Raw genomic sequence first — 14,763 nt, forward strand, 5'->3', positions numbered from 1 at the left:
CTTTAAATATCTCAAAACATTTCACAGAAAGGAGGCACGGCTGTTTTCTGCTACACCAGAGAGCAGAACCAGATCTAGTGATTTCAAGATACAGGAGGGTAGATTTCTATTGAATACTGGTAAGAACATCTTGACAGTTAGAGCAGTTTTGACAATGGAACTAATTACCTAGAGAACTGGTGAGGTCTCTTTCTCCGGAAGTCTTCAAGAAGAGGTTAGACAGCTATCTACTGAGGATGCTCTAGCTGGATTTCCCACTTTGAGCTGGGGACTGGACTCAATAGGCTATGGGGCTTCTTCCAACCAAGAGGTATACCTGTATACTTGAAATCTCTGGGAAATGTTGCCCAGAGGTTTGGGCTCTGGTATTATCATGTACACACAGAGGACACATAATTCTATTATTCCTTGCCACTGCACACAAGGAAGTTCTTACAGTTTGGTTGATGGCCTTAAAGGGGTATGATCTAGGGGTGGCATGATCTTGGAAAAATCTATAAAAACACCTAAGATATTGGCACAAAGTTGGTACTTCACCATGGACCTTCAGGCCTGAGGTGCTGTGCCTGGTCAGCTACAGAAGGACTCCTTTCTGCTGCTGTCTTCCTGGGATTCCCAGCAGCTGAACAGAAATGTTTGCTTGATATGATTTCTGCATATTCTTCTGTATAACTTACTGAATGTATAATAAATCACAGGGCTTTTACAACCCCAACAGGTGTTTTGTATTGCTTCTGGATACCACAAAAAAAAAATCTCCTTGCCTTTGGGAAGACACATCCTACAACTCTCACAAGTAAATCTGTTGGCGGGAACATGGGAAATGGCATTCTTTGTGGCTGCTTCCGAGTTCTGGAAGAGAAGCTAAAGTGGCTCCTTCCATGCTATCTTTCCAGAAGCAAGCAAAAACTTGTTTGTTTTAACAGGTCTTGGGGAACTAACTGTTCATGCGGAAAGGTTGTTTAATAATGTGCTGTGTAGTCTGTATTTTTTTCATGATTCCATTTTAAATGGCTTTAAATTCTACTTACAGTTTAATTATATTTTACCTTTTGTATGTTTTAATGAAATTAACTTTCGTTTACACCTGTTTTAATTTCGTAGCTGCCAGGGCTGGGCATAAGTAAATAAATAAAGCCTGCCTTAATCACTGTTCAATTAATCTTGAAAAGCGTAAAGACTTGATTATTTCTTAAAATATCAGGAATTCATGGCACCTATGGAGATCAAGAACCAGCACAGTATGTTTTACTCACCAGGAGTTCAACCAGTCTAAAATTTTAAAGAATCTGAAAACACAACTTTCGACATTTAGGTTATCAGCTTCTAACTATTCAGTAACATGCCGAAGTCCTTTGAAAAATCATAACAAGAACAAAACAAAGAATGATTTGACAGCTTCTCCTCTTGCCTGAAAATATCAGTTATCCAGAAAATTATTCCTATAATGCAGCCTTTAAACCTATATTAGAATTACAAACATTACTTTTCAAAATTATATTACAATCATTTTCCAAGAAAGGAAGGGGAAACTGGTTTTTTAATTAAAAAAATGACAGCACACACAAACACAAGGAATATTTAAATATCTTAACTTCTAATGTCCTTTTCTTGGCCTGTGCAATAAAATCAGATAGCCTAAAATAACTTTATAACTATGCAACCTGACTATGAACGTGAAACAGCCAAGTAAAGATCAAACTAAAAGAGACATATGACTCAGGAGCACCAAAGAGCAAAAGTACAAGTAGTTAGGGAAATCACGCATGGATCAAAAGTAACCACTTGAAGAAGACATTAAGCCTTTCACCAAAGACTGGAAAAAAAAGTATGTATGCTTTGCGACTTGCCTTTAGAAACTAAACACTGCAATTGTTAATTCAAATGTGCATTGGTTTAGATTTGTATTGCACCAGTTCATTTCTAACGCTTTCTAAAATTCTTCAAAAGTTCTATCTGCATTGGATTTCTAATAGGTAAGATCTGCAAAGTTTGCTCCATAGAGCAGATATGATCATTTCCTCATAAAACTCACAGGACAGTGCTCATTTTAGTATGTCTCCTCCTCAATTTTTATTCTATGAACAAATTTGTGGAACAGTTACAGATATGGCTCAGCCATGTAAATGCACTGGGTGACCTTGGACAGGTCACACTCTCTCAGCTTCAGAGAATGGCAATGGCAAACCCCCTCCGAAGAAACCTGCCACGAAAACCCCATGATAGGTTCGCCTTAGGGTCACCATAAGTTGTTAATGACTTGAAGGCACACAACAATAGACAGCTATGCATATCACAACCGGTCTCATACGACTCAACAGCTACAGGAAAAAGCTGCCACCTGAAAATTAAATAACCTCCAGGGATTGTTCTGTACAATTGCTAATATCCTGCTATATTTGACTGTATTTGAACAATGCCAGTATTTTCTTAGCTGTGAAGAACCATGTTTATTTGTTAATAAATTTGACAGCCATTGGTCTGAATAGGGTACTTAAGGTATCCAGAAGATAGCTAAAAAAAATAAGTGTTAAAGCAAGGTATTCAAGAACCAGCTGCATCAATTTTTCAAAACACTACTATAACCACTGTTTTCATAAAACATTTTAAGCAGCTGGGCTGCTTGGTGGGCCCTCTGCAGCTGGAGAACTAACTCTTGAAGACTTTATCACCTGACACTATAAAATATAATTTCTAGGAATGATGGACTCAAAGCAACTTATATCCTTAAGGACCCCTGGAGCTACTAAAAGTTTATAAAATTGACCCTGTACCCTGTAAAAAAATATGTGAAAGAGATGACAGTCTTACAAAGTAAGTGGGGCATTCCCCAAGACTGGGGAGTAATAGGAGTAAAGGAGTAAGAGGTATTTACAGGAGTATCAGTAACATTAAGAAAAAGTATCTTGCTCCAGAGTAGGCCAAGGAGTAACCCCAAAATCACCTCTACTCCCCAGCCACTAGACAAGTGTCAGGTGACTGAATACCAAAGTTAGGTTTGTCCATGACATTGTACTTCCAATATCTATGTACAGTTCTGGAAGTGCACCAGTGAAGGCTGATAGGAAGAAAATCAACTTACTGAAATGAGGTGGTGGAAGAGAGTTCTGTGAATATCCTGGACTGCCAAAAAGACCAGTCTGGGAACAAATCAAGCCTGAACTGTCCCTAGATGCCAAGATGAGTAAATTGAGACTCTCCTGCCTTGGACACTGTCACGTCTTGGTAAGGATATAAGGTAGTAGAGGCAGAAACACTCAATCAAGGAAGCCACAGTCCTGAATCTACAAGATCTGAACAGGGCTGTTGACAATGAGTGACCTGGGTGGCAGCGGCGGCTGAGGAGGCCAAGCCTTGGCTTCCTCACTGCCGCCGTGAAAGGGCACGATGGCGGGGCTGAAGGCCTCTTGGCCGCCAACAGCACCGCCACCAGGACATTCCTGCGGCAGCGGCAAGGAAACAGGGCTGCCGCACTGGAGGCCTTCAAGGCTCCGGCACCGGCATCTGGCCTCCTCCATGCCTCTAACACCGCAGAAGGGCCGGATACTGGTGCTGGAGGCCAAGAGAGCCCTAGCACCTACACCTGTTTCTTCTGCGGCGGCAGCAGCAGCGAGGAGGCCGGGTGATGGTGCCGGAGGCCTTGAAGGCCTCTGGCGGTGCTGTGCTCCGCACCTCCTCTTCAAAAATAAAGGCGCAGAGGCGGCGAAGAGGAGGCGCGGAGCACAGCACCGCCAGAGGCCTTCAAGGCCTCCGGCACCGTCACCCGGCCTCCTCGCCGCCGCTGCCACCGCGGAAGGGCCAGGTGTCAGTGCTGGCGCCCTCTTGGCCTCCAACACCGGTATCCGGCCCTTCCGCAGCGGAGGAGGCATGGAGGAGGCTGGATGCCGGCGCCGGAGGCCTTGAAGGCCTCCAGTGCGGCAGCCCTGCTTCCTCTCTGCCGCCGCGGGAAAGTCCTGGTGGCGGTGCTGTTGGGGGCCAAGAGGCCTCCAGCCCCGCCATCATGCTCTTTCACGGTGGCGGCAAGGAAGCCAAGGCTTGGCCTCCGCCGCTGCCGCTGCCACCCAGCTTGTCCCGCAGCAGCGGAGGCCAAGCAGCCGTGTCGAGACTTTAAAGGTAAGTAAGAGGAAGGGAAGGGAGGAGGCAAGCGAGAGAGGGGAGGGAGGAGAAGGAAGTTGTCCCCAATGGCGATGCACGTGCACGCACACCGCCATTGAGGACAACTTTCCGATTTGCCATCCGCGGATGGTAAATCCGTGTATAAGAAGGGCTGACTGTAGCAGCTTCTAATTTTCTCCAAAATAATCTAGCAGCCAATCAAAAAAGACTATACTAGTTGCCCCATCTTCCGGAATACTCTACCCTTAAGACTGGTATGTGTCATGAAATTTATGCATGTGCCAAAAATGCTGTTCACACAAAACAGAAATTTAATGATGAAGTATGTGTTGGCTACTCCTAGATAACTAAGATTAGAGACCGATGGTTGCTGAGACATTGTTCCAATATTGTATTGTACTGTGTTGGGACTAGGATCTGGATGACACATTACCTTGGTAAATTATTTTATGAAATGTATAAACTGATTAAATAGTAAGTTCATAAAATGATCTTCAGGTAAGAGATATAGCTTGTTGAGATTAAAACAGACAAGCTCTCTTAATATGCTCAAATTAGCATACAGTTGTAGAATTTTTAAAAACCATCTTCACCTTTTCCAAACTTTGAACTTCAAGCTTACTTACTACTTTAGGGCTTGAGCAAGCTTATTCTTATTAAGAAAAATGGAAATCTAAGAAGTCCATCATTATGATAGGCCATCAGGGTGGTGTGGAAAACTATGAGCCCAAACAGACAGGCCAAAATAAAGCTGCTTGAGGTCACTTTGGAGGTATGCTGTTTAAATGACACAATAGGTCTCCCCCAGCTGTATATATGACTAAAATGAAGAGAAGAAAGTTTCTACATAGAGACCCAGTGTGGTGCAATGGTTTGAGCATTGGGCTACACTCTGCAGTTGAGGTTTTAAATCCCTGCTCAGCCATGGAAACCCACTGGGTGACCCTGGCAAGCCACATTCTCTCAGCCTCTGAGGAAGGCAAAGGTAAACACCCTCTGAATAAATCTTCCCAAGAAAATCCTGTGATAGGATCACTGTTTAGTCAGAAACTTGAAAGCACAGGACAACAATGAAGCTTCTACATGTATGGTAGTTGTACTACTGTATATACTGAACTATAAATCGACCTCATGTATAAGTCAAGGGCAGGCTTTGGGACCAAAATTATGGATTTCAATATGACCCATGGGTAAGTCGAGGGTAAAACTTAGGAGCATATAACAAAGGATCTAAAGGATGAAGCAAAGTAAAACAATGTCAAAGAACTTACAAAACTCCAGAAGCCATAACTCTTTGTGCTCACTCTTAAGGCTGGACGGATGAGAATAGAAGGGGCTGGTGCTTCCAAGACAGATTATACTCTCACCTTTCACCAGGGGATTATTCCTTCTTTTAAATAAGAGTTAAGATACAGTATTTACATTGGCCCATGAATAAGTCAATTCAGTTTTTTGGGGGTCAATTCTTTGACCTAAATTTCTAGACTTATATATGAGTATATACAGTAGCGAAATGCAGCAGTTTCAAGGCCAAATATATTCCCTCAAACAGCTGGTATTTTTCCTCCTCATCATGTACCAATGTTGAACAAAATTCTCAAGACAACCCAACTAAGCAGTGAGAAAAGACTCAGCACAAGCTGGAAACAAGCTGGAATGCCCCCATCTTCTTCTGAACAAACAGATATACAAAGTCAAAGCTGTCCTTAAACTTTCAACTACTGACTTTCTAACTTTTCCCACACAACAGAAAACATAACTCCAGATTTCATACATGCTATATTTAATTACTGTGACTGTGATCCAATGGTATATTTCTACTAATTACTAATTCTACAATTACTAAGGAAAGACAAGGAAGAAAGTGCAAAGGCAGGCCTACTATGGAACATAAAGAATAGACAAAGAATTACCATGAAGAATCTACATAAATTCTACCTAAACAATGAGGAAATCAAAATAGTTACAATTGCCTGTAAAACTGGATCAAACATTGATTAGAAGTGAGACTACAGTCAAGAAATTAGAAGACTTCAGGAATGGGAAGGGTGGCAATGGAAGAACTAGACAAGATACTAAAGAGTAACGATATACAACTGAGCACTAAAGTTACAATTGTCCAATCCATTGTATTCCCCATCACCATGTAAGGCTGTGAGAGCTGGACAGTGAAGAAAGCAGATAGCAACCAGATAGAAAGATAATCAACTCATCTGAGATGTGGTGCTAGAAGAGGGCTGAGAATACCATGGACAGCCAAAGAAGCAATGCATCCTTGAACAAGCTGGAACTCTCCCTGGAAGCCAAGATGATTGAGGCTTTCATACTTTGGCCACATCATGAGAAGGCATGAATCATTAGAAAAGCCAATAGGCATGAATCATTCAAAAAGTCAAAAACTAAAGTATACTGTTAGTATATGTTCAAGGACAAAAATTTTTTTAGAAATTCCTGACACTACTAACAAGTAGTAAGGATCTTCCCTAGTCCCATCCTCCCCCCCAAAAAAACCAACATTTTAGGATAGAGAATTCCTCTGTATTTTAATATAGTGCTTTTAGAAGTTTAAGAGCTCTTTTTCTAGGAAAAAAAAACATTTTAGAAACTCTGTCTTTCTGACAGAGAGGCGGGGTAAAAATAAAGCTATTATTATTATTATTATTATTATTATTGGAAATATATATTCAGAAGATAGTGCTTCTTAACCACACAGCTGCAGAGCAGAAGTCATTCTGATCTGTGTATGAAGTGAAAACTGAAATACAAATATAACAATAAAGTTTTATCAAGTTGATTTTACCAATTTGCAAATGAGAATTTCTTGGTATTAGCTGGTAAACAGCTAATAACATGAATAATATGAATTCCCTTCCCAGTGACATTATTGATATTTAATAGCATCATCCAAACAAGAAGCAAAAGTACTGCTGTAATTATCCTGCATGCATCTCTAAATATAATAAACTTACACAGCAAAGATAAAACTAACATTCACAATGCTGACTGCTATCAGCTCTCCTGTAAAGGAACACAGAGGCCTCGCACCATAAAAAGATCTAGGATTTTCAAGCATCCAAGGCTTGGCTTAGGAAGCAAGACTGACAGGCAACAGCTGAGAGTATCCTGTATTGATCCTGTAACATCCTGGCATTCCAGGGAGGGTGGCAGTGAAGGAAGCTTTCTGGTGACATAAATAAACTCCAAGCCCCTAGAAGTATTAAAGTTACCACACATTCCTAATTTTGTAACCAACATTAACCAAAGTACTCTGTTATTATTATTATAGTAATTATTATGAATTATCAGAACTTTACAAACACCTACAGAAGGGCTTGCATTGCATTCCTCCTCATTCTGAACTGTACAAATCTCCTCAAAAGCCTCTCCACTCCTCAATAAGTCATTTTTTAATTGTTCCACGTGAGGTTCCACGTATCCTGACCTCAATGAAACATTAGTGTAAAGGGATTTTTAAAAACCTGTTGTGACTAATAGCATGGAGAATTCCCCCTAAACGTAACCTTAGGTGTAACTTAAGAAAGAACCTGTCCCTGTGTGATCCCTTTAGGGCTAAAAAGAACCCAGATTAAAATAATAGGAAATCCAGGAAAACCCCACTCCAGGGTTCTAGGAAAGCACCTATAGCTTTAAAAATTAAAACCCTGAAAAGTTTCCCCAAAGACTTTCTAAAGTGTTCCCCCAAAATACAAAGGACATGGCCCCACCCAAATGAGGTAAAGCCCTTTGCTTGTTTATAGCTTCTAAGGCACCTTTTTGGGTAGAGAAGCCTTTGCCTTGCTTAATATTATTATATTATTTATTATGTATTATATATTGTGGTTAGAATATGACTCTGGAGACCTGGGTTCATATCCCAGTTCAGCCATACAAACCCACTGGGTGACCTTGGGCAAGTCACACTCTCTCAGCCTCAGAGGATGGCAATGGCAAAACCAATCTGAACAAACTTCCCAAGAAAGCCTCGCCTTAGGGCCACCGTAAGTTGGAAATAACTTGAAGGCTCACAGCAATATATGTATGTGTGCGCCCAGTTAAGGAATACGATACCTCTCCCAAGTACCCATAATCTAATATAGTATATTACATATTATATAAAGATATTTTATATAATATAAAATTTTATAAAACATATAATATTTATATATATTCTCTCTCTCTCTCTCTAATAGTTTGGGGGTACCTGGGAGAGGAAATATACTCTACACACACACAAAATACACAAAATAATAATATTAACCTCATCCCTCCACATTTGCGGCTTTGATTATTCATGGATTTTATTAATATGTTATCTCTAGGAATGTCTAGGTCTTCCAGTGCAACTCTATAGTCAACTTTAACCAAAAGTCACACTGAAGAGCTTAGAGATTCATAGAATCATAGAGTTGGAAGAGACCGCAGAGACAACGCTCCACAGGCCTTTATGGCTCCTCCAGAGCAATTCTAAGAACAATGTCTGGTAGATGTTGACCACAGAGTTGTATTGGAGGACCTAGAGCAGTGATGGCGAACCTATGGCACGCATGCCAGAGGTGGCACTCAGAGCCCTCTCTGTGGGCACATGTGCCATCACCCCAGCACAGAATTTGCCAGAGTTCGTTAATAGAAAGCCAGAGGGACACTGTACTTTGCAATAAGTAAGTGGGTTTTGGGTTGCAGTTTGGGCACTTGGCCTCTAAAAGATTCACCCTCACTGACCTAGAGCTTCCTAGAGAGGTGTTGTTTGTGGTTTTTTCATATTCACAGGTGTCCTGTGCCCCTAACCCAGCAAATGTGGAGGGACGAATGTACAGCCGGCCTTCTTATACAGGTATTTCTTATACACGGATTCATCCAGAGTTTGAAAATGTTCAAAAAAGGTATAAATTTCAAATATCAAACCTTGGTTTTCCATTTTTTATTCTAAGGGAGACCATTTTGCTCTGCCATTATATTTAATGGGACTTGAGCATCCACGGATTTTGCTATCCAGGGGGGATCTTGGAGCCAAACCCCAGCCGATAACAAGGGCCCACTGTAGATTCATGAAATGGGCTCTACACACACACACACACACAGAAAATACACAATATAATATTCATGAAATGGACTTACATATAAATATAACACACAATGTAATATATTCACGAAATTGGCTCATATATATACATGTATAATACACAATATAATAATATATTCCTGAATTGGGTTCTACACACACACACACAATACACAATATAATATTATATTGATGAGCTGGGCTCTACACACACATACATATATAATATAATGTTATATTCCTGAACTGGGCTCTTTGAAATACATACACACACAATACAATATTATATTCCTAGGGTCTTTAGTACACACACACACACACACACACACCTCTCTATAATACATAATATTATATGCCTGAACTGGGCTCTTTGAGATAAATATACACACACAAACAATACAATATTATGTCCCTAAGCTCTTTAATACATCCACACACCCATATATAATAACAATAATAATATATTCATGAAATGAGCATGTGTGTGTGTGTATACATTACACAATATAGTAATATATACATGAATTGGGCTCTTGACACACACATATAATACATACATATATGTTACATTCCTGAACTGGGCTCTTTTGAGATACATATACATACACTAGCACTCACATAATACAATATTATGTTCCTATGTTCTTTAAAACACACACATATATATATATAATACATAACATGATAACATTATATGCCTGAACTGGGCTCTTTGAAATACACAAACACACATGAAACACAATATTATCCCCCTAAGCTCTTTCATACATCCACACAGCCATAGGTAACAGATGATCGAACGACATTATATTCCTGAGCTGGGCTCTTCCCTCTCTCTCTCTCTCTCTCTCTCTCTCTCTCTAATGCATAACATAACATAGTATTACACTCTCATATTCCTCGACGGGGCCCTTCGACCCCTCATAAGCTTACCCCCTCCCTCCGCCTACCTCTGAGCCTTGCCCCGCTGGGCCCCCTTCCCTGGCCCCTGCCTCTCCCTCGAGCCGGGGCCTCAACGGCCTCCGCTCCCGGGCGGCGGCGGCGGCGGAGCCTTACCTTATAGAAGGCCCCGTTAGAGCCGCGCACTTCCACCGTCAGCTCCTCCATGTTGGGGCCGCAAAGGACACCGGGAAGGGCTTCTAGAAACTATCTCCACCTGAGAGGAAGGAGGAGGGAGGGGGAGGAGGAGGAGGAGGGAGGGGCTGGGGCTTCCCCTCCTCGCTCGCTCTCGCTCGCAGCAACCGATTAGGCACAGAAAGGAGGAGGAGGAGGAGGAGGAGGAGCCAAGGAAAAGGCGGGGGAAAGGGGGCGGGTCCCTTCGCCGCCACCGCCGTCTTCTTGTGTCGAATCCCGCCGCCTGCGGCGGCGACTCACAGAGGCGGAGGGATCTCTCCTTCCTGCCCGCCTTCCTTCTCTGCGGCCTCGTTCCGCTTCATCATAAGCGCAGCTCCTCAGGCGCACTTTTTTCCCCCTCTTCTTCTTTTTCCCCTCAGTCAGTGCCGCCTCAGAGGGCGCTGTGCCACGGACTCTTTTTTGTTGTCTCTGTGGGGCTTCAGGGACAGGGTTCAGCTTTGTAGCCTTTCTGATTAGGCGGCAATATCCCCTCCTCACACGAATTCTCCCCCTCTTTTTAAAAATAAATTATTGTTATTGTTATTTATATTCCGCCTCTCCCTACGGAACGAGGCGGGTTACAGAAAAAAATGCATAGTATTTCATTATATAATAAAATATTATTATTATTATTATTAAACCCTTTCGAAGGCCCAAAACACACTGCAGAAATAATCCAGTTTTGAGGTTGCTTTTTAACTGCCCTGGCTCAACGCTAGGGGATTCTGGGAATTGTAGTCTTTTGTTGTGAGATGTATTTTAGCCTTCTCTGGTCCAAAATACACTGCAGAAATAACCCAGTTTGAGACCGTTTAAACTGTAGGTTTTGTGAGATGTTTTTAGCCTACTCTGATGCAAAACATACTGCAGAAATAATCCAGTTTGAGACTGTTTTGAATGTCCTGAGTCAGTGCTATGGAATTCTGGGAACTGTAGTCCTTTATGAGACCTTTTTTAGCCATCTCTGGTCCAAAACACACTGCAGAAATAATCCAGTCTGAGTCTGCTTTAACTGCCCTGACTCAGTGCTAGGGAATTCTGGGAACTGTAGTTTATTGTAGCACCAGAGCTCTGGGGTATTTATGCAGTGTGTTTTGGACCTCTGACAGAGAGCTCTGGTGTCCCAATAAACTACAATTCCCAGGATTCCCTAGCATTGAGCGAGAGCAGTTTGTAGTTTTGTGAGACATTTAGCCTTCTGTGACAGAGAGCTCTGGTGCCACAATAAACTACCATTCCCAGAGTTCCATAGCATTGAGCAGTGTCAGTTAAAGTAAATAATCCAAACAGGATTATTTCTGCAGTGTTGATGCAGCCCAAATCCTCTCTGATTTAATGGTGACCCTAAAGTGAAACCTATCATGGGGTTTTCTTGGCAGGTTTCTTAGAGGAGGTTTGCCATTGCCTTCCCCTGAGGCCGAGAGAGCGTGACTTGCCCAAGGTCACCCAGTGAGCTTTCATGCCCAAGCATGGATTCGAATCTCCTAGTCCAACGCTCAAAGCAAACCCCCTCCCTCTAAAGAAACTTGCCAAGAAACCCCCATGATAGGTTCAATTTATGGTTGCCATAAGTCGGAAACAACCTGAAGGCGCACAACAAACAAACCACACTGATACTCTCTTCCTTTGAACACATGAACAATCACCCAAGCTGCATCTACACTGCACAGTTAATGCAGTTTGACACCACTTTAAGTGTGATGGCTCAGTGCTATGGAATTCTGTGAGCATGCCTCCAGAAGACCTGGGAGACTATATCCAAAGAAAGAGAAAGAAGCTTTGCCACAAATGGTTTGGCGTTCTCAAGGGAAACACAACTCCAATCCCTTATTCTTGTGTTGAAAACAAATCCAAAGTAAAGCTCATCTATCATTATGCCTGATCCTAGAGACAAGTTTATCGCATGGGGGAGGTTTATCACATGGGGGAAATCCTGTCCAAAAATTGGGGGGGGGGGTGTTAAATTGGAAAAAAACCACAAAAGTGGATTGATTTTCACACAACATTGTTATTAACCCAAACAGAAAGTGGAGGGAAAGTAGACAAAAGCCACTCCTTTTTACTTTGGGAAAATCCAAAAAGTAAAAAGGAGCAGCTTTTGTTTATCTTCCATTTGGGTTAATATTAGTTTGACAACAAGGTGTATGAAAATCAACCCACTTCTGTGGGTTATGTCTAGCTTTTAAATCCCATTTTTGCACAGGATTTCCCTGAGAAGCTGCAGGTGTGAACAGTAGTCAGCAAACCCTCCAGCTGTCCCAAGTTGCCATGGACAGCCCCAATTAATCCTCTGCCACCCCACTTCTGCAGCAGCTTTTAAAGTGCCCTTATTTCCCTCTCCACCCTCCTTCCTCCTTGGCTTATTTCACTTGCTGCAAACTGAGCTCAAAGTGCAAAAGTAGTTTGCACTCAACTGAACTAGGGAAAGAGGAGGAAAAGAGTATCTGTACTTGTCAATTTATGGCAACCCTATTAATTTCAGGGTTTTCTTAGGCAAGTTCCTTCTTCTAAAATATAGCCCACACCATCAGGTATTTGTTGGTGGTCTCTCAGCAATTACTAACTGCTTAGATTCCAAGATCAGACGGGTGCTGGTGACTTTAGAGCAGGGGTAGGCAACCTTTTTGACCTGGGGGCCGGGTTGCTGTCCCTCAGACAACTGGGGGGGGGGGGGGGGGCGAAGCCAATAAATAAATAAATAAATAAATAAATTTTAAAATTAAATAAATAAATAAACCGGGACAAATGTAGGACAAAATTTTCAAATGGAGGACACGTTTCTAAAAAAAGGACACGCAAAAAATTGCTGATTTTTTAACAAATGTTAATATAAATGCATGTTTCTGAGGCTTCTATAGACAATTGCCCCCTTGCCCCCCCCCAAGGCTCCGTGTGTATGTGACAGAATTTGCAAATGCTTGTGTTTCCTTTTAATTCCTTTTAAATTTGGCAAATTGATACAATGTGTGAATACTTTTGCAACATATGTGTATGTGTGGCATTGTGGGGTGGCAATCCGAGGGAAAGCAAAGAAAGAGGATGCAGAGATGGCATTCTGAGGTGAGTTGTTATTATTATTATTATTATTATTGTGACAGATCATGCGCATGCTTTGGGCTGGAAGGGAAGGGAAGAGGATGGCATGGGGGGGAGGCAAGGGCTTTGGAAGTGGCATTGGCTTGAAGGGAAGGGAAGGGAAAGGAAAGGAAGAGGTTCCAAAGAGGAGGAAATGCTGGGCTGGAAGAGAAGGGAAATCTAGAGGCTGGCATTCAGAGGGAAGGCTGTGGAAACCCATGACTTTGGGGGAGTCACACTTTCTCAGCCTCAGGGGAAAGGCAATGGCAAATCTCCTCAGAAACAATCTTGCCAAGAAAACCCCAGGATGGGGTCATTTTAGGGTTGCCATAATCTGTAATGACCCAAATACACACAACACACAACACACACACATACACCTGGAGGTTTTTAAATTTGACAAGTTGACAGAATATGCACATACTGCCACCAGTTTTTTTTTTAAAAAAAGGAGGGGGGAAGCACCCATTTGGTTGGCCAATGACTGTAGGATACATCATCTTTGACGAAAGTGGAAGTGGTGGAAGTGAATTTGACTGACAACAAAGGAGGCTCCATTTCAAAGCAGTACTGCAAATGTGAACTTCAGAGGGGCAAATTGCATTGATCAAGGTAAAGGGTAGTACGAACTTCTTTCTGGGCAGCTTCGGTATAGGGGCAACTGGATCTGTCCAGTTCTATCCAGAGCAAATGGGCTAGTGAGAATGGGGCCTCAGACAGTGAAAATAATCCAGGGTAAATCTGGGTTGAATCTCTTTGTTCATATGCATCCTGAATGCACTCGAGTAATAATAATAATAATAATAATAATAATTTATTTCTAACCCACTTTTCCAATAGATCAAAGCGGGTGACAAGCAGAGTGCAATATACAATTGCAGCAACAACAGCATCAATAAAAAAAACAGTTAAAAGCAGAATTTAAAACAATTATACACAACGTTAAAATACAGGATAAAAACGTACAAACTAGCTGATTCAGCTTACATGTGCAGTGTGTTAGGGGGAGTACAGGTAATTACACTGTCTGGGGGAAGGCTTGTTTGAAAAGGAAGGTTTTTAACCCCTTCCTAAATTGGTCACGGGGGGTGGCTGAGCGGAGCTCACTGGGTAGAGAGTTCCAGAGCTGTGGGGCTGAGATGGAATAGGCCCTCTGAGCTGTTACAGTATATTTTGTGTCTGGAACTCTCAATAGTTGCTTCCCGGCTGACCTGAGGGCGCGGGGCGGATTGTATGGGGAGAGGCGGTCCTCCAAGTACCTGGGGGGGGCTGCCAAAAACAAACTCACTCTTAACCCAGGATAATCAAAACCTTGGGAGGAACTTGTTGCAGCCTCAAAAATCAAGGCTTGTGGCGACCTCCCGGAGGGCTTTCTCTGTTGTCGCCCCCAGGCTCTGGAA

At 42.2% G+C, this 14,763-nt stretch overlaps 1 protein-coding gene across 3 annotated transcripts in view; it reads right to left on the reverse strand.

Moving 5' to 3' along the window:
• The window catches only part of LOC149317979 (RNA-binding protein FXR1), a 47,264-nt gene extending 36,926 nt beyond the window's left edge, over positions 1-10,338 (reverse strand). Inside the window, exon 1 of one of the 3 annotated variants that reach the window (XM_089508769.1) lies at positions 10,232-10,338. In XM_089508769.1, the coding sequence (XP_089364895.1) occupies positions 10,232-10,282 (51 nt within the window). In that variant the 5' untranslated portion in view covers positions 10,283-10,338. Of the gene's footprint in view, positions 1-10,125; positions 10,146-10,231 lie in introns of those variants that run through there. The other 2 variants (XM_089508770.1, XM_089508771.1) reach the window with 2 other exon arrangements.
• Between the last annotated feature and the right edge of the window lie 4,425 nt (positions 10,339-14,763).

This window comes from Sceloporus occidentalis, unplaced genomic scaffold (genome assembly GCF_023333645.1).
Source record: "Sceloporus occidentalis isolate IW3139 unplaced genomic scaffold, rSceOcc1.0.p SCAF_2, whole genome shotgun sequence".
NCBI classification, from domain to species: Eukaryota; Metazoa; Chordata; class Lepidosauria; order Squamata; family Phrynosomatidae; genus Sceloporus; species Sceloporus occidentalis.